Genomic DNA, 23,039 nt, shown 5'->3' with positions numbered 1-23,039 from the left:
ACCATTTTTCATAACTAGTGTATCATGGAAAGCAATACAATAATAATCAATATCCACAATTTAAATACAACAAATTTTTTTTTGAATAAAAGGTTAAAGTTGTTAATGACATGCTTCAATTCTCCACTCTTGTCGTACCCTCTTTAATTTCCATGTGGATACGCCACTCGTGTCCTTAACTTTTTGGATAAAAACTCAGTTGTGGTACTTTATGAGCAAAATTACTCAAACAATGCCATCAGTGGTCAGTGCTATCTGAATCCATACTCAGTTTGAGCAGTAGACTGAACTTAAAGTAACAATGTTTCTAAGTTTGATGCTTACAACCCTAAAATCCTCAACAATCTGTTAGTCACCTCAGCCTCATCTTTATCATGTTTCCACTAGCACATGTTCAGTAGATTTGGCATCTCAAAGCTGTGATAACCTATGAAAATACACAACCAGATATTTCCAACCTAAGGCTAATGAGAAAGTCCCATCAATTTTTGACATATCCAACAAGGTTGGACCTTAGCACTAAGAGCAACTCCAACGCTGGTTTCTTAACCCAGCTGGAGTTGCTAAGATACGGTTTCTTATTTTTTTCAGCATTGGAGCTTGCTGAAAAGGCAGGTTCAGTTTCTTAGCTACAGTGCATGGTTGCTTCTGCAAGCAACTATGCTTTTTGGTTTCTTAAGTTAAAAAATGATATTTTCTCTCACCGAAACCCAACTGATTTCAGTGGGAAAACAACATAATGGAAAACAGAAGGCAAGAAGATGAAATTGAACATGAACATAATTTTTTTGCAATAAATTTACATGAACAGAACCTCAAATTTACAGACCAGAGGTTAAAATTTACATGAAAAAAAAAACAAAACAAAAATCATAATCCAAATCTTGACTCAGAAGCTCTGATCTGCAAAGGGAGATGAGAGAGTTTCAATAGAAGGGTCATGAACAAACGAAAATCAACAAAACAAAGAGAAAACAACACGAACTCACCTCAGATCACTTTGCATGTGAGGAAAGGAAGCTTCTTTGCGAGATTGAAGGCCTTGATACGATGAAACAAGGCCGGTGGTTGCCGGATCGTGGCCGGAGGGTGGCGGGTTGGGGGCGTTAGGCCTGGAGCATGGCTGTTTGGCGGCGGATTGTGGCGGAGCCTGGCTTTTTGAGGTGGATCGTGACTCTTCTTCTTCCTGCGAGCGTGAGTGAGACCGAGAGAGGAGATCGCGAACAGGAACAGGAGAGGAGAAAGAGAGAGCGAGTGGGTGAGAGAGATAGAGAGGAGGGACAGAGGTGGAGATGGCGGTGGTGGGTGTTTGTTGCCGGTGGAGGTCGTTTGGAGGGGCTTGAGGAAGAAGAAGGTGAAGGAGAGAGCTTGAGGGTTAGGAGGAAGAAGGGTGAGGGTGAGGAGCGGCTAGGGTTCTGAAGATGGGAGAAAAGAAAATGTATTTATAGTGGGTGACCGGCTGAGCCGGTCATCCCACCGTTATGGACCGGTCCAGACCGGTTTAGACCGGCTGGAGCCGGTTTTCTGCCCGTTTGGGCTTTTTTTTTTTAATTTTTTTGAATTGACCGGTTTGACCGGTTTTCTTACCGTTTTTTTCAATTCTCAGCATATTTACCTTATATATAGTATTAGCAACAACAAGTATCGCATTCATTGGCCCAAACCACTATTTAACCTTCAATTCCCAGCTTCTTTACCTTATACACTAGCATTTGAAACACTAGCATTTACTCCCACAATTTCTCTCTTGTCCAAAAATTCTCAAATTTCTCAAAATGTCTAATCCTTATGAGCAATACTATCCACTGCTCGACAATGAAACCCTGTAAGTAAAATTAAATTTAAATTAAATTCGTATTAATTTTAATTAAATTATTTTTAAGTTGAAGTATTGATTTAGTATTAAATTTTAAATCTAAATTGAGTGAAAATAAAAATTATTAATTTATGTTGTATGGTGGGACACGGGTGGGACCCTTCAAATAGTAATTTAAGAAACCATGGGTTGGAGCAAAATCTGCTTCAGTTTCTTAGGAGTTTCTTAAGTCTGATGTGGCAGACAGGGCCCACAGGAATAGTGCTGAATAGTGCTGAATAGTGTGTTAAGAAACCAGATAAGAAATTGTGGGTTGGAGTTGCTCTAAGCAGCCAACAATTATAGTTTCTACTTTGTAGACAGAGAGGGTAGTGTTACAATTAGGACAAACACAGTTCCATCCTGCTATTAACTCCATTATAAGATTGGTCTTCCATGTCTGTACCATTATTTGTTGGTGGGACTAGTGGGACATTAATAGCCATAAGAAATTGGGGGGCAGAGACAATCCCATTTTGATTTTGGTTTTGGAGTTTTGAAGAAAAAGGCTTGACTGATAGTCATGGTACCTAAAGCATGTTAACTTATCCTGGGAAATGTGATCATGACCCTCACTTGCTTTTTAACTTGGATAATGTTCATTGGTCGCTATCAACAAAGGAAATTCTTACTGATGTGAATGCATCCATATTGGGAACTTAGAAGCTGAGTACTCATCCAACATGATAGTCTCTCTTATTATCTATTATTGCAAAAATTTCACTGGTATAGAAGTAGAACTGAGTAACAAATGAGATGACAATGAATTTTTTTCTGTACGATTGAATTGAAACCTTTAATCATGTCATTGCACTCTAAACTTCACAGGAGATAGCCCAAAGGTTGGTGGTGGTGGCTGCAGGAGGAGGCTGTAGGCGGTGTGGCTGGTAACCGCAGCGGCGAGCGGAGGTTCCGGTAGAGGTGGCTGGTGGACGCGGGCACTGGTTACAATGGAAGTGGCCTTAGTTAATTAGATGAAGGAAGGAAAAATGGGAGCTAAACTAAAAAAATAAAAAAACTCATTTATTTATGTAGCAAAATCATATAATGTGGTAAGGAACCCACCTATTCTAATGGGAAAACTACCATGGAGAAGGGGGTAGGACCTCCAAATGGGGTGGCAGCTACACAAGAAACTTTGCCCTTGGAAGAGTTTTGCCACTATAATACTAAGAATTTGCATCTAATTGACTACCACATTTAGACACCAGCTAAATGTCGTGTGAACCAAACTTTTATCTTAATACAAAGAGTTTCATTCACTTTTTATTTTAAATTGCTTGATAATCTATTTTTAGTAATGTCAACCGATGAGTGGCATAGGCTTTCATGTGTTTACTTTATGGTAACCTTTAGAATTGCAAACATGCTGACATAGGCTACACAGAGATCCCACTCCCACATAAGCCGGTCTGAAAGCATTGATTGACTCAAAGGCTATTTTTATATTATCTTGGGAAGCTGACCAGATCATCAGATCAAGGATGACCAATAGGATTGCTAGTCACAACTGAAGTACCTCTTCTATCTCTCTATTCATACACATTGCCACCATCTCATGTCTCTCAAAAGTCAAAAGGATAACCACGTACAAGAACAGTACATGCCCTCACAGGAAACACTGATTTGCACTATCACAAATCACATGGTGCCAAGTTAAATATAAATATGATGTTTATCTCTCTTCATACATATTCACTCACGAAATCTCACTTATATAATAATTATGAAGAGAAAGATAGACATAAATTCAACATCACAATATCATATGAAGTTATCAATTTATAAAATATGGTACAAAAATTATATAAAATGTGTTAAAATAGTGCATTAAAATAAATATTCCTAGCATTTCACTAATCCTACATTCCTTGATCAAAGTCAACTTAATAGGGTTCTTCATGACCATCTAATACTCAGAATAAAGTAAATTCATCATAAAAATAAACATAAACAGTAATGAACATAGTGTGTTTTAGTGTTTATATACAAGTTGGATATTGTATAAACTGAATTTCATATTAGTCCATAAGAAAAAAATTATCCACTTTTTATCTTCAAATGCATGCGAACATAGGTAGAGATATAGTCATATAGCTTCTTAAGTGATGGAAAAGGATAACCAAATACTCATATACATCCTTAATGGATCTTGTGTCTTGCTGCATCTGCTATTTAAGTGTTGAAAGATAGATTGTCGACAACAGAAATCGAGTATATATAGGTCAACCTTTAGCTTCTTAACAGAAATCAAAGACGGGAACAGGTTGATTCACTTTATAATTAGATGAATTAATAGCATGTGCCAAATTGTTATTCTTGTTGAGATGTGACTACAGTTTCTCAATTAAGAAATTTGACAAAACTTTGAAAAGATTAGCTACTTTTACAGCTACCACTATTCTTATTTTGTTACACATAGATTCTTCATTTTTTGCACATAAATATCAATAGCTATATTTTACAGAGAACCTATAGCTCCAAAATGCTTGAAAAATCAAAAATGAAATTGACAAACCGAACTCGAGCTCTTAGGCGTAACAGAGACACTCAACTTAGAGTGCATCTTGATACGTGACAACTTGATAGCTGATTGTGGGAAGTGGTTTTGTACATTATGTGATGACTGTAGGCTTCTCCCTCCCTGTAAAATCTTTGAGCTTTGACACGGATAATGCTAAATCTGCACCATAATAAGAGCAATCAATCACAAAGAACATTAGCAAGTTAAGCTTACACTATTATATTTTGTCTTGGTAAATGAAAATAACCTATTAAAGGTTTTAAGGCAATTTGAGCATCAACGTCATGCTTAGAGACATCTGCTTCAAACTGCTCAATGTACACTCTAACAGTTGCACCAGCAGAACCTGTTCCCTGTTAAAAAAAAGCATAGCAATAAATCACTATATATTCAATTTTTATTTTTACATAAATTTCCAAGATAGAATCTTCTTCCAGAAAAACGGTGGGGAAACAAAGAGATGCCACGTACTGATAAACGATAAATAATCCTCGAGCCATCTGTGAAAACAAACCGAACCCCTTGTTTCGATACCACACTTCCATCAACCTGAAAATTTAAATTTAATCACAACTTGAGTTATGATTACTTGACCTTGAATTGAGGGGAAAAAATGAACATAGTAAAAATGTGCAGAGCACAATGTAAGAACTTACAGGATCAGTGTATGTATAATCATCTGCAAACTGGAGGACATAACTTCCTATAGAAGAAATACTTTCAAAACTTCAACAATACTCAGGAGAGGATAATCAAGATTGAAAGAAATGTTTGCAGCAACTTACCATACTTATCACCAGGCTTGCTATTAGACACAGTTTCTCGTAAGTAAGCTATCATCTTATTGGCCCCTTCAGATTCACATTCCTATATAATTAACTTAGATTTGTCAAATAAGAAAAACTCACACTTAACTGATGAGTTCATGGTATTAAGAAATTCCAAACTAAAGGTGATCTAGTGAGGTGCCAAGAATATTTGACAAACAAAACTTCAATTGTAGCACAGGTACCAACCTCATAGTCATATCGAGAAAAGAAATTTCTTCCATAAGTTGCCCAGTACTCCATCATGACATCAGATACAGAGATCAATTTCTCTTCTGGTTTCTTGTCTTTGTTGCGGTGTGCAATAATAGAAAGCCAAGCTAATACAGCCCTGCAATCGGAAATCACTTATGTAAGACAGAGAATTAAAAACAGGACAAAACTTGGATAAAGTTCCTAAATGCTTGTGCTTCTGTAACTCAATAAAAGCATTAACCTTTTATTCTTTGTCCACCTCATCTTTCTTTTCAAGGTTACCCAGTAGAGGCATCTAAGGAATTTTATTGAAGTTTTTTCCTCACAAATAATATGAGCATACATAGATGTTGTTCTCAAGTTTCAACAATGCCCTCGGGAATTCTAATAATTTCAAGATACATCAAAGTACCTAGTATGAAAAAATTGATTCGAGTAATTTATTTTAAACATTAAACAACATGTGGGATATTTACCAGATGCCATCTTTCTCACGAATGTGGTCAGAGCCGGTTCCAAAACTCTCTTCACCGCAAATTGACAATTTCCCAGCATCCATAAGATTGCCGAAAAATTTCCAACCAGTAGGGACCTGAATCCAAGGTTCTCTTTTGTTATTTAAGAACTATGTCAAGAAATGTAAGACGTCTAGAAAAACACATGCCTCAAAGAAGGGGAGGTTCAATTTTTCAGCAACACGATCCAGAGCACCACTTGTGGGCATTGATCGAGCAAGACCCTGCAATTAAAATATAAAAAAAAAGTGGAACTCCTGTTTTGGAATGATGAATATTTAATAATAACATGTGCATAGAATTTCTACATTAACACCGTTCTTGAAGTACGGAATAGCTTCTTTTGCATTGGCTGCAATAACTGCTACAGAGTCTGAAGGAGTTACAAAGAAACTTCTTCCTAAAATCATATTTCTGTCACCATCACCTGAAGAAAGATTAGAATACATAAATATGATCAAATAAAGGCACAAAAAGCCAGACAAAACATTTTTTGCACAAGCATATATCAAAAACAACTTCTACAATAATATCTTAATGGTGGTGTAACCATTTTAAATGGATGCAGAGTTTCAAGATTACAGGATAGAATGCCTTGTCTCCATATTGTACCATATCAACACTAGGAGCCCGTTTGGATACGGACTTATTGGAGCTTATCTACTAGAAAGAGCACTAGATAAGCTCCAATAAGTGCTCTTTGGTTTGCATCCAAACATGTTCTAGAAATATAAATATAATGTAAAAACATAACATAGAATGTGGAGAGGGCTTAAGCCAAGGTCACAGAAAGGATTAAAATTTCTCCGAACTACAATCAACAATGACTGAAAAATCAAGTGAATTTTCCTAACTGGCACTAGGCAAATGGTATGAATAAATGAGAAGAGAAAGAATATCAATGAAAAGAGAGAAAAAAATGGAAGAGGGGAAAAAACAGAATATTCCTTCACATCACACCTTTAGGTCAAAAGGTATGATTTGATTGTCGTATCATTTAGCATTTTCTGATCTAACATCCCCAAATTGATATAGCATAATTACTGCAAATGCTTTGTTCGAACATTTGACAATCCTATTTCTGTTAAGGCAAAGTAGCTTTGACTTCTAAAATAGCCTAAATATAACTTGTCCATGAGAGGACCAAACTTATTAAGGTGGATCATGTTATCAGAGAGAAGATCCTCTTCTGAAGAATTGCTACTTCTAGGTTTACATGAATTATGCAGAAAATTGCAATCAAACTCTTGGTGGTGATGCAAGGGACCATAGATGTGTAGTCTATGTAAGCTTTCCATTTCTTCTTAAGAATCTCTAATCTGCTTTATTTGATTTTCAAATTTCAACCCTTATCATATTTGATTTCTTTGGCAGATAGAATATAACATTTTTACAAAGGCCTCACTGACTATCATGAGTTTCCAGAAAAGCCATCAAACCTAAAGTACAAATTTGCAGGTTCCGTTTAAAACACCCAATCAGACCACCAATGTGATCCTTAAATCCATTGAAAAAAAAACACTAAAGGAAACCTATTAAATCCTAGACATTCTCCATCATCCTAAGTCATGCTCTTGCACTGCATTAGCACAAATATTGAGAAGCATTTGCTGCATAATTATAAAATCTGTCATGAATCAAAAACAGATGCAGAATATGGACATGAACCAAAGAAAGAGTAAAGATGCACGGAAAATGAGGCATCTTAACTTAATACAGAGAAAATCTGACACAGAATGAAATAATTGAACAACTACATTAGAAAAGGGTAAAGGGATGGCAGAAAATTTCATTTTCTAGCATAACAAGGTTCAATAAAAAATGGCAACATGAATTGATGCAACAAAAGCTACATCTACAAGCAGTGGCTATCAATCAACCAGTGTAACAGGCAAGAAATATCTGACTGGACTATCTCAAGAAATTTAAATTTTTAAAAAATAAAACCATTTTTATGACATTAAGAGATTGAATTCTTTCCTCTGTGGTGTTAATTAACAATCAGTCTCATAAAGTCAATGTAACTACTGAAAAAACATTCAGTTGTATGTGAAACTGTCAGTAAACTAAGCATCAGCTCGGTGGCGAGTGACAATAGTATAAAAAACCATGTGACTAAAATTTAAAATCAAAGAGCTGGCTGCTGCTTTGAGCTCACATACCATCACTGGCAGCTCCAAAATCAGGTCCATTTTCAGCATACAAAATGTTGACAAGATCCTTTGCATATCTGCTCAATAAACACTTACATCAGAAACAATTTTCTAAGGGATGAAAACAGAATCTTAACAAAAAAAAGAACTAAACTCACGTTAGATTAGGATCAGGGTGACCATGTCCAAAATCCTCCAAAGGGATTCCATTTAAAATTGAATCCTACATTGCATATTTAACATACAATATCAGCATGGTATAAATTTGCATCTACTCCCTTAAGGATTTAAAGGGGAAAGACCATACCGGACTAGCACCCAGTTTATCAACAAAGATGGGTTTTGCATAAGCACCAGTAACTGCATGCATGGCATCAAATATAAACCTAAAGTAACAAATTGAAAGAAAAAACACGTTAAATATCACGATAAATAGATCCTAAACATATTAACCAGCCATGTCCTCCAATCGACACATCCCCACTCTGTTCAGAAAATACTAATTTATACGTGCATAATTTAGAAAACTACCTTACTATTGTTAATGTAGCACCCGTAAAATTTTAGAGGACCAGAGACGGATATAAAGTAGGTCAAGCTATACGCACTGTGAGTAAGGACTTTGACAAGTCAACCTCATGTTACATTCAAATTTAAAGATAATTTGTAGATTTCTTATTCCCATGCTGGCCACTCAAGGATTCTTTTAGGGGTGATGTTGAAGTAGCACATAAAATTAAATATTTTGTCAAATAGGGGATCGCAGATTGTAACTGTAGAGAGAGCAGGATTTAGAGAAAGAATTTTTTGGTGAATGTCATGTAAAGAGATTGTATAGTACAAGCAAGGGGCTGTAGTAACAAGACACAAGTGAACTATATACAAAAAGTTGCTACTTTTATAGTGACTTTTCCCTATAAGACCAAAACAAAGAAAGGAAACTAAAAAGGAATAAGACCCAAAGCAACTTGCAAACCCATAAAGCATTTGCAATCTTCAGAGAACAGGTAGAATGTACCTAAAATCTGGCCGTGAAAGAAGGCCTTTGATTAGCTGAAAATCAAATACTGTCTGCACAAAGAATAATAATCAATAAAATAAAAATTCACAACACTGAGATCCAGCTCACGTGATTTATTATATTAAATTGTAATGATGCAAACAAATTATGTTCACCTCCAATAGCTCCAGATAATCAGAAACTGGGTCTATTACTTCCACACTGAAGCTTCCAAACTCGGTGACCCCAACATTTGATAAGTCAACATCAGGAATGTCAGCAATCTTTATCTCAGATATCTGCGTCAACGCAAAACATTTAACCACTGTATTTTGAATGAACTTTATCATTTTGACTAGGTCATATTCCTTTAGAAGATAGTGTTCCTAATAATGCCAACTTTATCACCTAGTTTAAGTGTTATTTTCACTCTCATTTTCCATGAACTGGGTCCGTTCCTGGTGAGGAAGACCCTCTTCTGTCTTATTAGAAAAAGCACCTATTAGCATAGTCTTATTGCAAAACGTACATGTTGGCATAAAACCTTTATTTGGCTTCATGTTAATTTAATGGTGCAAAGATAAGGTGTAAGATTTAAGATACAAAATTAGCATTGATCGTTTAAGAATATAGGAAAAAATCTACTGAGAAATTAATTCTACAAAAGGTAAAGATTATATTTGAAGAAAGTTAGTAAAGGTACTATATGGTAAGGTCAAGAATCACATGAAATTTCAATCCTCCAACAAGACAACACAGGAAAAAATAGAATTATGGATTGGAAATTAAGACATACTTGAATAATGGGACACTTACAGATAGGGTGTTTCCATAGATCTTGTCAGTGATGGATTCTGGTGCAGGTTGCCCACTACTGTAATTAAACTGTGTTCAAAATCAAAGACATGAATCAGAAATACCAGCTGACATATTGGCTCATAATATAAAGATATGTTTAATGTCCTTATAAAGGATAAAGAGCAACCTTCACCCCCAAGTTAGTTTTTTGGGTAAAGTTAGGCCTAACCTAAATTTTAAGATGCTATCAGAGTCAATCCTAGATCGGTTTATGGGGGTACCCACAAAAGTCCAGTCTTGCAAACTTCACGCTCCAGATGTCCAACCATGGGCATGAGGTGTGTGTGTTAAGGTTTCACATTGACTAGAGATATGTCGAATATAGTCCTTATAAAGGATAGGGGAATCTCACCCCTGAGCAAGCTTTTGGGGTAGAGTTGGGCCTAATTTAAAATAATTAAGATGTATTTATTAGGTACATGGAATACAACATAACCAAACCCAATCCCCAAGGGAAAAATTGACCAAAAAATACAAGTAACCTCTGAATCAAAGGATTTCCAAGGTATCAATCAATGTCCTCACCGAAGTTAAAAAAATACCAGTCAGTTTAGGAGCACAACCTATCAGCACTAGTCAATGCACAATTGATCATAACCATTAAATGAAAGAGAGTTAGAAAACTTTACCTTAATACCCCAATCATATTCAGGCCCACCAGGATTATGGCTTGCACTCATAATAAATCCACCATTTGCCTATTAAAGTATAAGGGAAAGATAAGAAAAGAGCAAGTGAGCTGAAAATGCTGTGCTAGCCATATATGCCAAAAAGGAGTTTGTCTGGCTTGCCTTCCTCTTCCTTATAACAGCAGAGACGGCTGGTGTTGACAATACACCTTCCCTGCATTAGAAAAGAAAAAGTATACTCAATTTCTATCAAGAAGAATGCAATGAATAATGATAATACCATAGCACAAGTGATTTTGGCCAAAATCAATTGATTTACATTACTCCTCCCATTTGTTACAGCAAAATTAATAGGAAAAATCAACTGATTAAGATGCTTACTTTCCAACCAGAATTTTTCCAACACCATTTCCAGCAGCGATTTTGATTATTATCTGCAATACAAAAGCCAGCAGAACAAATCAGAATCAGAGTAATTTTATTAGTACAAGATCTAATATATTCAAAAAGGTCGACCTGCGCAGCTTCCTTATTAAAGTATCGACCATCACCTCCCAACACCAACACACCATTCTTGTAATCTTCTGGAGGCAATGAATTGAACAGTGCCTGCAGATGCACAGAATATCCACTAACATGCAAAGTAAAATCCACAAATCATGCAATCATCTATTGAAAGGAAATCTACAAACCTGGATCCAATTCGCAAGGTAATTTTCTTCCATAAACACTTTCACCTACAAAACAAGTATGCATATAATTATAAGGAAAATTACTACTTCCACATTACCAACTCTTCACCTAGTGTTACATCTATCAAATGTCAATACTTGCTTATAAGTAATAACTGCTTGCTCCAATGTCAATACTTGCTTATAACTGTTTGCTCAAATGTCAATACTTGCTTATAACTGTTTGCTTATATGCTATACAATGATGAAAAGAAAAAATTATTGACACATAAAAAACTATCTAAACAGCATAGCAAGTTACCAACTAGCTAAGCTAAGCATGACTCACTAATAAGTAATTACCATAAGGTAGTGTGAAAATGACATAAGGAGAAAATGCCAGCCAGTGTTGGAGTGCTCCAAGGCAGTGGTTAAGGCATCAGAAACAGTAAGCACTAGTGGAAAAGTAGTGCTTCCTCAACTATGCTTTTGAAACAAACAATTTATGTTTCTATTTATGTTTCTTAATTAATTCCCTTAACCATACAAAAATAAATAAAACAAACCCAGCATTTCAATTTTATTCGATGCTATTCTGAAGTGTAAAAATGCTATCAATCATAAACTTTCGCTCTCTCCTCATCAATGATCACTGACAAAATCCATAATTTGTCAGCATTTTGATCAAAGCATGATAGGTCTGATGGAGCTACAAAAACAACAGAGCAAATGAAACCGCACATGTCAAGTGAGAGAGAATTTAGCAAGTTACCTTCTTTCTCAGCCCACTGGTACCAGTTTTTTGTCCTTCGATGGGTTTGGTTGGAATCGAATTAATCTTGGGCAACAAGGGAAAAGGGTCAGAACTCAGAACTCAGAACAGAAGAAGAGAAAAGAGGGTGATGATGAAAGAAGGAAGAAAGAAAGTAACCTTAATGCCATCATCAGATTGGTCAATGGTGGTGGAAGGAGAAGAGGGTGATGACGATGAAGAAGTGGCTCTGATGGTTGAAGCATAGCGGATTCTGAATGGAAGCAGGTTTCGAAATTTGAAGGAAGAAGAGGGGAGGTACGAGGAAGGTTTGAGTGATGGTGGGAGAATGGAATTTTGAGGTTTGAATGCAGAGATGATGTTGAAGTGGTCAAGCCTAGAGGAAGAAGAGAAAGCCATTGATGATGATGATGATGATGATGATGATGAGAATTCAGAAATGCTCTCTCTCTCTCTCTCTCTCTCACTGACACTGTGAGCAAGAGTGTGTGTGTGTGTCTATGTGATGAGTCACAGACAGAACAGAGGAAGCTGTGGTGGAAAGGAAACACAGGTGCCACGTGTGTAACTGGGGACACTTATCTTGAGATTCACGTGGTGAATGTCAAGTGTTCTTTTTTTTCATTTTCTTTTTTCTGTTCTTGTAAGATTTAGGGTGTGTTTGGTCTTTGGATTTCTGTTGAGATCATTCGAAAGCACTTTCAATTTAATAGAATCTACGAATTACTTTGGCTATGTTTGTTTTTCTGTGTGGGCACCTCAATGTGGGTTTGGGGTGCATTGAACAATGTGCCACTATGTTTGGATTGCTCCAACCCACATTCACCTTAACCCACTTTGTGTCCAAAACCCACTTTCAGTCAACTCCACTCGATCCTCACTTCTACTTTGGATGAAAGTTGGTTGGTACATTGATATTGAAGTTTTATAGTAATTATACACTATGAAAGTGCTTTTGGTTAATATTATCCAAACAAAATTAATTTATCTAACTTACTTTTAAAATAAAAGTATCCAAACATAAATCACATTACCACAAACTCACATTCATCCAAACTCTGTTTTGCAAACTCACATTGACTCAAACTCTGTTTGGCAAACTGAAATTCAAACACACACTTTCACGTTAGCACATTAGAATTTGTGTTTTTAATCAAACGTGAAACACGTTTAAATTGAAAACTAAACACACACTTACACTTATTCGTATAACAAACATTGTTGGTTTGCAAGCTAAAAGAACGGTTTACAAACATTATTGATTCTCGCGATGCGGAAACAAAGAAAAATAAAGCTTGGTTCTGTTTCTTAGATTGATTTTCTTATTTGGCCTTTTTGTTTTATTCATCAAACAATTTATCCATTAATTCCCAATTTCATTTCACCATCGAATGCATATTTCACATCTTATATGGACATATTAATCATATATAATATATGTTCTTTTCAACACATTTTCATTATTAGGTGAAATTTATATATCTTACCAAATTATCATGTGTTTGAGCGGTGGAGCTCGCAAGAATTTTACCCAATCATAAAAAGGTGTATTAGATGAAGATTGTATTTCTATCGTTTTTAAATGTCATTCATATTTAATGAACACTAACCTTCACATTCTACAAGTGGACAACAAAGATAAAATTTCTTGCGCCAAAAGGTTGGATTGAGCTGCTCTATGGGCTAACAATTTGCGAAAATAACCTAGCCCTCGGGCAATTGGTCAAATGGACTAGTCCATAATTAACATAAGTGGATTAGAAATTCCATTTATCTTAAATATCATTTTTTTTGAACTCGTTTATCTTAAACATCATTAATCTAACTAAAACTGTGGTAATTTAATACAAGTTTTTGTCATTTCTTTAAAAAATTAAAAATTGTTTCTAAAACTCATTTATAAATCCAAAAAATGAGAAATGAATCATACAAGCCACAAATTTCTTGTTTACTTTCCATCAAGTTGTCCAATTAAACAGTAGCAGATTATATACTTTTCTAACATTGAATGACATCATTTAAAAAAAATATATTGAATGACATCAATCTATTGAAGAATTTTCCAAAAACTATCCACTATGAGTCTGACATAATTAGAATGTGAACTTTGATCTCATGGTAATAAAAACTTGTGGAAATACTTGAACATCGTCTTTCCTACCCCAACCCCCAAAAAAAATATTAATAAGACAAATCATAAATTTAACACACCTGTTACTGTTCAGTACTCTACGTATCTAACATAAATCTGCCAGTTTCCAACATTCTTCGGGTAACTAGAAGTGCCATGCTCCCGCTAGTATATAGTGGAAGGACTGTTCCCTTTTACAGTTAGCTTTTCCCCTAAACAAGATAACTCCAGTCACATTGCCGGTTTTCCATTCAATCTGTGTGATCTTCCTTCTATTGTATACACGAAACTAACGAATGCCCTCAGTAGGCAAAATTTTGAGACAAAAATATCACCTGAAAATCTGGATCCGGCATTTGGAGCTCATTACTTTTCAATTTGGCCCCCATCAATTCATCACTGCAGAGTGAAAGAACCATAAACCCAAAGCCACGAGTAACTTCTATTTCTGCTCAAGATATGGTAGCATTTGCATCTGTTGCAGCCTTCTCCAGTTCGTTGTCCATAGTATTTAAAATATCATTTGGTGGACATTTGTCTGCAGGGTTCTCTGCAGATGTTTTGCAGAAGCATTCAGGCCAAGAATTTGTGTAGAAAGACTCTGGATTAACACGCTTATGAGGTTCACCAAAGTTTGTTGTCAGCATGACTTTCCTAACAGCTTCCTCAAAACCAGCCGCCCGTCCATTCTCCCTATCAATGAAGATGGGAGCAAGAGCTTTTCTATCAGGTCTGATCACGGTCCGGAAGCCGTAATAAAGGCGATGCCCGAGGAGGTTGTTTGCAAAGTTGCTTGGGCCATCATATGTTGGCATGAAAATGTCAGAAAGAAGGCAGACCATGTAATCCACAGCAGAACCTGCCAATCCCCTAGTGTTCTCAGCAAGCTCTTCAGAGGGTTCTACAGAAGAATGATTCTCAAGTCGAGGGAACAAACTTCGAAATGGGTTCATAAACCGATCCCCACCAAACAATTCACCAGCTGCTAGATATATCCTGGTAGAGTTGTCAAAACCCAATGCGCGCAAAATAAGACCAACCTACAATGAAAGCACATCAATGTGCATCAAATTAAATCATTGATATCATAATTTTCATTTTCAACAAATTTGAAATTTGTGATCACCAGCACGCATGTAAAGGTTAGGCCCTATGCCAAACATTGAGAAACAAATAAAAGACAGCCAGGGAGAAACTATCCTTTACCTCCTCAGGTGTCAATGGGCACTTTCCAATGGCCCTTCTTTCATTATAGATAAGCCTTTTGGGTGCAAAATTTTCTTTTCGATACTGCTTCAGAATCTTTTGCTCCTCAGGCGTAAATATATCAAAGCATCTACAACCACATTCAAATTCAACAAGCGGAATTTAGAAAATAAGCATTCCGTTATGATTTAAATAAAAATTTGAGTTCATTTATCCACCGAAAAAACAGATTCTACTCTACGAGCAGCACTTGCAGCAGTACATGACTCCATGCTTATACAAAAACTGTCAAGCACTCAAGAGATAAAGGAAGGTGTCCCAGGTGCATATCTACGAATTTAATGAATAAGCAAAATTAATAAATAATAAATATGCAATGCACTAGAAGTGATCACTGGAAAAGCAACCAATCAGTTTCTTTCACATATAAATGCACCACAACTCTTCAACTGGGACACACTTAAAACCTAGCTTTGATAACCTATTGATCAGGTGTATGTCAAAACCAAGAAAATGATCCAATCGGAACAGTATTTTATATGCTGGCCTGTGTGTTAGTTGCAACATGGTGATGGGCATCAGCTTTGGAATGACAAATCAGGCCAACCGTTTCAGAAAGCTAGACTTAGGTTCTTTTATGCAATGTCTATATCTCAATTGATGTAAACACGCATGCAAACCAGATAACTTACCCAGCAAATGCCAACATATCCATCTCAAATCGAAGATGTATGGACATGAAGGGCCCTTGTGCACGTAGCTTATCAACTATTGATTGACTTAACTTCATAATATGTGGCTTGAATCTCAAAGCATGATAGTTAACTCTACACCTCAACCTCTGGAACTCAGGAATGTCAATTTCTTCAGCTAAGCGATGTGAGAAGGGAGTCAGATAGATGGCACCGTGTTCCTTCATTTTCTTGAGAGCATCGGTAGTATACCAACTGATAGGAGCATCTCTAGGGGGCCGAATCTGTGACGAAATAACATCTGAACATGTTATCCAGGAAATTGAAGTAATTTCAAACTTCTCGTCAATTTCCAAATTCTAATAAGATACCTGAAATGCCTTTATTTTCTTCTTTTTGCCATTTTTTTCACTTTCCGGAATGCTTTCAACAATATTTACGTCATACCTCAATGTCCTGATGAAGTGCTCAACATCATAGATACCATGGAAACCACTGCATAAAAAAAGATTTATTATAGTGTAGAGTGGCACTGGTTCATCACAAATTAACAAACAATTAAACCAGAATCAGTACAATCATACAAAGGGAGTTCTCCATTGTTCCTTTTATACGTTTCTAAAAATTGCAAAGTTTTGTTTTAACAAATGATGATAGACCAAATGAGGATACTCTAATAATTACATGGAGAGGGAGATTAAGGAAAATTATAGGTCAAACTATTAAGAAAGTTTCGAATTTAAATGGTCTTGCAATATACATGATTTATGATAGGACATTATGGTGTCATTTGATACATGCAGCCAACCATACCTAGTCCGAAAAGGCTTTGGTTGTTGTAATGTTGTTATTGTAACAAAAAAGGAGAAGAACTGATCATGCAAATTGGCCACAACCGCCCACCACTTACAATTACTACTAGTTTTAAGTAACTTTTGAAAAACAACAACTATATAAGACAGTTAAAAAATAAAAGAAAAGTGACATACAAAAAAAAACTTCACACATGCATTACAGGTGCCTCTTCTCTAAAAGCAGAATAAGACTCAAAGTTCTAACTATCAAAGGGTGCAAAACACAAACAAGTAAATTTTAGAAACTTGCTCTGAAATTTATGTGAAATATGCTGTATGTGGATTGTGGTTGCTAAAAATAGATCCAACTCATTTCGGTGTTCTATGAGAGAAGTTTAAAGAAAATTAATGAACATCCAACTCAATAATACAGCTGATAAATAAGCATGCAACCAATGCTGGTTTTTAGAAAATTACAAGACTTTGATACCCTGCTAAGAGGATGAAAAGGTAGAAAACATAAGGTAACAATATCAATTCATTTCTCAGAAAAATGCACTCAGTCTGTTCTTAACTTCTAATGAGATGACATCCTTACATAGTTCTGAAAGAAGGAACTCCAACGATAACTTGCTATCACATATATAAGAACTTAACCAGATACTATCATTCAAATTTACATGGGAAAATCAATACACTACCCATTCTCCGTCTTGCAGTAAAATAAAAACAAATATACCAATAAGGGTCTTGTTAGTAGATGCCCTAACAAGACAGGATAGAGTTAAATTAAAAACGCAAGTTAATAAGGAATTCAAGTTTCAATAATAATATATAAAGATATATAAAAGCATTTTCAATTTATAAAATCAATAGAAAAGTCACCACATTCATTACACAGAGAGTAATTTTTTTCTTAAATATGTTCATAGATGCCTAAGTCTAAATATAGTAATATAACTTTCTCAAGTAAATCATTGAATATTGATTCACAATCACATTCAAATTGAACAATCGACATATGTTTTCAAGAAATAGCTTCTTCATCTTTTTCCATTTTTTTCCGAATCCAGAATTTGATAAATGGTTTCCGCAGTTCAGAAGTCAGTTGAGAATTAAAATCTCAAGACAAGTTACCTGTCATCATGCCAAAAGGAGTTTGCATCCAACTCAGGCAATACTAGTGTAGCGTTCATGATTCGTGCAGCAAGAACAGCATTAGATATCTACAGCATTGAAATACAGATGTATCAATACACACAGAATAGCACCATACCACCATACATACATACAGTGAAGCCCCATCTTAACAACAGCACTAGATTCACCCAGCTTCATAAGCACACATAAAGCAAATACTTCGCAGTTCGAATGAATGCACAGATTCAAAGCATAAAAACAAAAAAAACCCCTATACTCTCAAAAATCCACCACAGTTTACGGTGTGAGGGAAAAGGTACAAACCGCGCTGCGCTGCTGATTTAGGCCACCGTTACATCGAACACGCAAATAGCCATTGGTCTTGCTTAGAGGAGCTGAGAACAAACACACCAAAGAAAACAACAAATCATCAGAAAGTTGTGGAACTGAAAATCTACACTGAATTGAAAACTCTTGCATCAGAAACAGACTGTAACTACAATTCTACAAGAAGAGATAGATACGGGGCCAATGAGTCCTCGGTGCCGATGACGGTCGCCAACCACCGGAATCAGCATTGATCCATAGTTCTTCCAAACGGATCTGTTCAACCACAAATGAAAATTGAAACCAGATTTCGAATCACAGAAAATTGTCCAGAGATTTGAACTAGGAACGTTGAACGAACCTCGGTGCGATAATTGGATTGAACGTTTGCGGTTCCACTTGACGAGAAGAAGAACGAGAGGGTGCAGATCAAGAGAACGAGAGCAGCAATTGAAAGCTTCACAATCATCCCCTTGAAACCGCCGTGCGTGCCATGCTGCCTGCGAAGTCCAGCTCTGCATTGCGATCGATAACATTGTCAGTGTTTGAAAATCGAAATCAAGGTGTTATGTAAACTCTACCTACCTTCTCATAGTGAAGATGATTCGATAGCTCTAGAGATTCTTCTTCTTCTTCTTCTGCGGATCTAGTACTTCGAGTTTATAGTTCAGTGTGGAGTAGGGAGTGGCGGTTGCGGCTGACGGAGAGTGGCGGAGATCTGTGAAGTGGCGGTTGCCGGTGGGGAAGTGGCGGTGAACGGAGAAAGAAGATGGAGCGAAGTCACCACCGGTAAGGAAATAAAAGCAGAAAATGAGTTCTTACTGGGTTTCGCGGAATGGGCTTTGGATTAAACTAGCACCATCATTTCTTGTGGCCTGCCTCTGCCTGCTTAGCCCATGGGCTAGTGAATGAGCCCATGGGTTACTTAATTTCTAAAAAACCCAACAAACTATAATAAGACATGGAATAAAACCCAACATTCGCAACCCAACAAAGCTTACGGTTGCGAATGTTGAGTTTTAACGATATAACATGAAAGAAAGTTGGAGTGGTAGAAATGAGAACGTTAAGATGGATGACTGGACACATTAGAAATAATAAAATACAGGTTGAGCGGAATATAGAAGATATTGGAGTGGCGCCTATTGTGGAGAAACTGGCAAAAAATAATTAAAATAGTTTGGATATGTACAAAGAAGACCTTTGGATGCACCTGTGAAAATAGTTGATAACATGGTTTTTATTCATGCGAATAGAGGTAGAGAGATACCAAAAAGAACATGGGATAATATTGTTAAAGGTTATCTCATTATCAATAGTATCCCTTACAACTCAGTGTTTTCGACTGAGTTTAATGACGTTGTAGTGTGATCCACATAGTCGACCCGACTTAGTGAATGAGACTTATGTTATTGTTATTAAAATTTATGCAGTATCTAACTATCTACAATGAGTTCATGTACCCCTTAAGGCGGGCGATATATGCTCAACATACACGTTTATTGGAAAAATGTAGAGAGCAAAAAAAATAGTGGGATTTAAAATCTCCAGCAATAAACATCCAAATTTTGTGTCGGTTATTGCAGTTTTTCCAAACCGCCAGATCTTTTTTACCGTCACTGGCATCCCGCCTCGTAGTTGGAAGATGCTCTCTCTTAGTTATACTATTAATTTTGAAAAGAAAAAAAAAAACTCAACAAACCATCTTTGAATTCGAGAGAGATGGTTCATGCATGCATGGATCATGGTATCTCCAACTTTTGCATATGTTAATAAAACTTTCTATTTCCGTTTAGAACCGCTTTAAGATCTGCTATACTTTATGGTAGCGAATATACAGTTTTAACGAGACAACATGAGAGAAAAGTTGGAATATTAGTAAAGAACGTTAAGATGGATGAGTGGACACACTGGAAAAGATAAGATTCGAAATGAGCGTATTAGATAAGATATTGGAGTGAAGCCTACCGTGGAGAAGCTTACGGTAAACTGGTCAAGGTAATATGAACATGTACAAAGTTAAGACCTACGAATGCCCCCGCGAGAATGGTTGATAACATGGCTTTTAGTTATGTGAAGAGAGGTAGAGGGAGAGCAAAAGTAACATGGGAAGATATTGTTAAAGGTGGCCTCATTAGTATCCTTCATAATTTACTGTTCTTGATCGAGCGTAATCACGTAGCGTGATCCGTATAGCTAACCTCAATTAGTAGGATTTTTGTTGTTGTTGAAATTTATGTAGTATCTAACTATCTAAATTGACTCCTTATACAAAACTTTAACGCATTATATGCTTGACATACGTGTTTAGCTTAAAAACGTGAAATGTACAAAAAAAAAACGTTTGTTGTGATTTTTAACCTTGGCTAATAAACCCGCAAATTTTATGCCGGAGATCAATTAAGATCTTTTGTCCTTATATAATGTCTCCATTTGTTGTGAAATGATTTCGACTCTTGTTTTTTAAGTCTAGCAAGAAGTTTGGCCCTGTTCGGGGTGGTTGTGAATTTTAAGTTTTGAAAATTTGGAAAACTAAAACTGGTTTTAATTTTTAATTTTTTTAATTATACAACGGTTATAAATTAGATGTGGGAGCAAAAAAGAAAATTAATGCTATACTAGTTACGTTTTTTTTTTTTTGATAGGCAAATGTTAGTTGTTAGAAATGTTAGTAAATTAGTCCCTCCTCCGGGTTCGAACCCGGGACCCTTCACCCTCACCCCACCCAACCCTTATGTCCCTAACTCTTACCACTTGAGCTATCTTTCGAGGACGCTATACCAGTAACATAAAATAAGCAAGAAGTAAAAAATATATTAATTTGATTGCCACGTACTCTTTCCATGATTAGGGGCGGACCAACATAGTAGTGAGGGGGTTCAATTCCCCAGGAAAAAAAAACCACATACCCTCTAGTATAGTTTTTTTTTTGAACCCCTGAGAATTTAAATTTGCACCAAAGACTCCACTTTCTCTCTCTCACACATACATAAACTTTTAGTCTTCCTACAACACAGTGGATCTTTGTCTTTCTCTCTTCGCTCATAGAACAGGTGAAGGAACGAAAGCTCACACAACCGAAAATGGTGTTTGATAGTAATACTTTCGGCTAATTTACCTTTAATAAATAATGATAAAATAATTCAAAGCTACCATTTCTTACCGTTTAGAGTCACACGTTTCAAATGCTAGGTGACAGGCTATGTGCTAGAGAGAAACTCTACCAAGTAAAATCAAAAGAAGAAAATCAAAAGAAAAACTTAGAAAAGAAGATAAAATAAAACTTTGTCAATTTTCTTGTTATCATTTCATAAGAAAAGCAATACAACTTATACTAATTGTCTACTCTAAGGAATTAATAGTGACCTTACATGTGGCACAATCCTAAGTAATAGAATATTCTAGAATATGGATCTAAATGACAAACTATAAATAGTAATAACATTATAATTAACTAGTTACTTGAGGCTCATAAGAGATGCAACTTTAGAAGCCCATTAAGGATGCAACCTTCTACCACTATGCCTCCTATCTCTTTTACTGTTCTTGATGTTCGTGCAATCTATCTGACCTAAACGCAAAGTAAACCTCTTTTCCCTTTTAAAAAAATATTATTCTTGATAATGAAAAGTGAAATTGTAAATCATGACTTTGCCTCTCATGATTCTAGGTTCTAGCTATTTTGGTCCTAAATATTTTTTTTAATGATGATACTTAAGCATACTAATAATACCAACATATAATATAAACTATTTTTTTTATCTCTTTCTTTTATTATATATTACATTTATTATTTATCTTTTTGAATGTTTGGGTTACTTTCCTTTTCTTTTACTAATTTTTTTCAGTATATGAAACTTAATATTTTAATTTGCTCAAAATTTTGGCCCCTTCAAATATTTATGTGAAGTTCCGCCACTGACCACCACCATGCCACCACCAATCCAGCCGCGCCTCTGCGACTGTGCCTCTCTATCTTCGTATCTATGTTTCTCCTTTCTCTTTCAGAGAGTTACGTACTGGGTAAGGTGTTTATTTTTTTCCCTAATTCTTCATAAATTAGTGATCAAATGTTGTATATACCCCTTCTAAGAATCATATACTGACTTGAGTGCCATCATTATTAATTGTATTTAGTGTATTAAACTTTTCCCCCAAAAAGCTTCTCATTGATCGTGAAGGTTCTTGGGTCAATTTTATTTTTCTACTTGGGTCATCCTCTTTAAATCTTGGGTCATTTTCTTTTTTACTGCACATATAGATATCATTCCTTCATATGCATATATGTGGAAAACTTGAAATGCTGATTTGAAGGACTTGTGAATGTTCTTCTCAAACAACAGTTATTGTTTATATTAAGACCTAAAGTGCATTCTAAAACAGAGGAAATGATAGAGTTGTTGGTCTGTACTAGGATTGTGACCCGTGCTATGCACGGTGTCTTTATTATACCAAATTTTTTTAGGTTAAGATCTAATAGAACCGTATAACAATTGACTGTATATACATTCGTAAATAAAAAATCCATGTTTACTTAGCGTTACTAACGGCGAAATTAAAAATCTTTAGATATCTCCGTGAGCATGATGTCTTTCATTAGAATAATTATGATAATCATTCATGTATCAAATTTGTGTGTCGCGGTACAGAGTGTCGACATAATCAGTGATGTGATCGGATTACAACCTTTCAAAAAAGCTTAGACTAAAAATACACCTAATATAGTCCGTTAGTAAGTCATACGATGCAG

The 23,039-nt window shown here is 35.8% G+C and overlaps 2 protein-coding genes across 2 annotated transcripts; both read right to left on the bottom strand.

Annotated features, from left to right (window-relative positions):
• Positions 1 to 4,110: 4,110 nt before the first annotated feature.
• On the bottom strand, positions 4,111 to 12,505 carry LOC130721331 (phosphoglucomutase, chloroplastic). Its single transcript, XM_057572108.1, has 22 exons — positions 12,159 to 12,505; positions 12,000 to 12,065; positions 11,249 to 11,293; positions 11,073 to 11,165; positions 10,938 to 10,990; positions 10,719 to 10,770; positions 10,557 to 10,625; positions 9,886 to 9,954; positions 9,246 to 9,368; positions 9,088 to 9,140; positions 8,377 to 8,455; positions 8,228 to 8,292; positions 8,079 to 8,146; positions 6,225 to 6,343; positions 6,066 to 6,140; positions 5,878 to 5,993; positions 5,396 to 5,537; positions 5,165 to 5,246; positions 5,036 to 5,082; positions 4,851 to 4,928; positions 4,627 to 4,732; positions 4,111 to 4,538 (listed from the first exon to the last, which is right to left on the bottom strand). The coding sequence occupies exons 1-22, from the start codon at positions 12,396 to 12,398 to the stop codon at positions 4,471 to 4,473; spliced, it is 1,908 nt and encodes a 635-aa protein (XP_057428091.1). The 5' UTR covers positions 12,399 to 12,505; the 3' UTR covers positions 4,111 to 4,470.
• Positions 12,506 to 14,029: 1,524 nt separating this feature from the next.
• LOC130721332 (O-fucosyltransferase 1) lies at positions 14,030 to 19,113 on the bottom strand. The gene is made up of 9 exons (XM_057572109.1): positions 18,875 to 19,113; positions 18,651 to 18,804; positions 18,487 to 18,565; positions 18,287 to 18,357; positions 17,960 to 18,048; positions 16,400 to 16,523; positions 16,029 to 16,312; positions 15,337 to 15,466; positions 14,030 to 15,170 (listed from the first exon to the last, which is right to left on the bottom strand). Exons 1-9 carry the CDS (start codon positions 18,880 to 18,882, stop codon positions 14,583 to 14,585), a joined length of 1,527 nt encoding a protein of 508 aa, XP_057428092.1. The 5' UTR covers positions 18,883 to 19,113; the 3' UTR covers positions 14,030 to 14,582.
• Positions 19,114 to 23,039: the final 3,926 nt, after the last annotated feature.

This window comes from Lotus japonicus, chromosome 5 (genome assembly GCF_012489685.1).
Source record: "Lotus japonicus ecotype B-129 chromosome 5, LjGifu_v1.2".
NCBI classification, from domain to species: Eukaryota; Viridiplantae; Streptophyta; class Magnoliopsida; order Fabales; family Fabaceae; genus Lotus; species Lotus japonicus.
The sequence above is the reverse complement of the archived record's forward strand: the minus strand, read 5'-3'. Positions and strand labels throughout refer to the sequence as shown.

Coding starts and splice junctions, on each gene's coding strand:
- LOC130721331 (XM_057572108.1), bottom strand. CDS start 12,398: ATGGCTTTCTCTTCTTCCTCTAGGCTTGACCACTTCAACATCATCTCT. Junction 5,538..5,877: donor CGTGAGAAAGATGGCATCTG/GTAAATATCCCA, acceptor TTCCGATTGCAG/GGCTGTATTAGCTTGGCTTT. Junction 5,247..5,395: donor TTTCTCGATATGACTATGAG/GTTGGTACCTGT, acceptor TTAATTATATAG/GAATGTGAATCTGAAGGGGC.
- LOC130721332 (XM_057572109.1), bottom strand. Junction 15,467..16,028: donor GATATGTTGGCATTTGCTGG/GTAAGTTATCTG, acceptor ATGTGGTTGTAG/ATGCTTTGATATATTTACGC. Junction 15,171..15,336: donor GCCCATTGACACCTGAGGAG/GTAAAGGATAGT, acceptor CTTTCATTGTAG/GTTGGTCTTATTTTGCGCGC.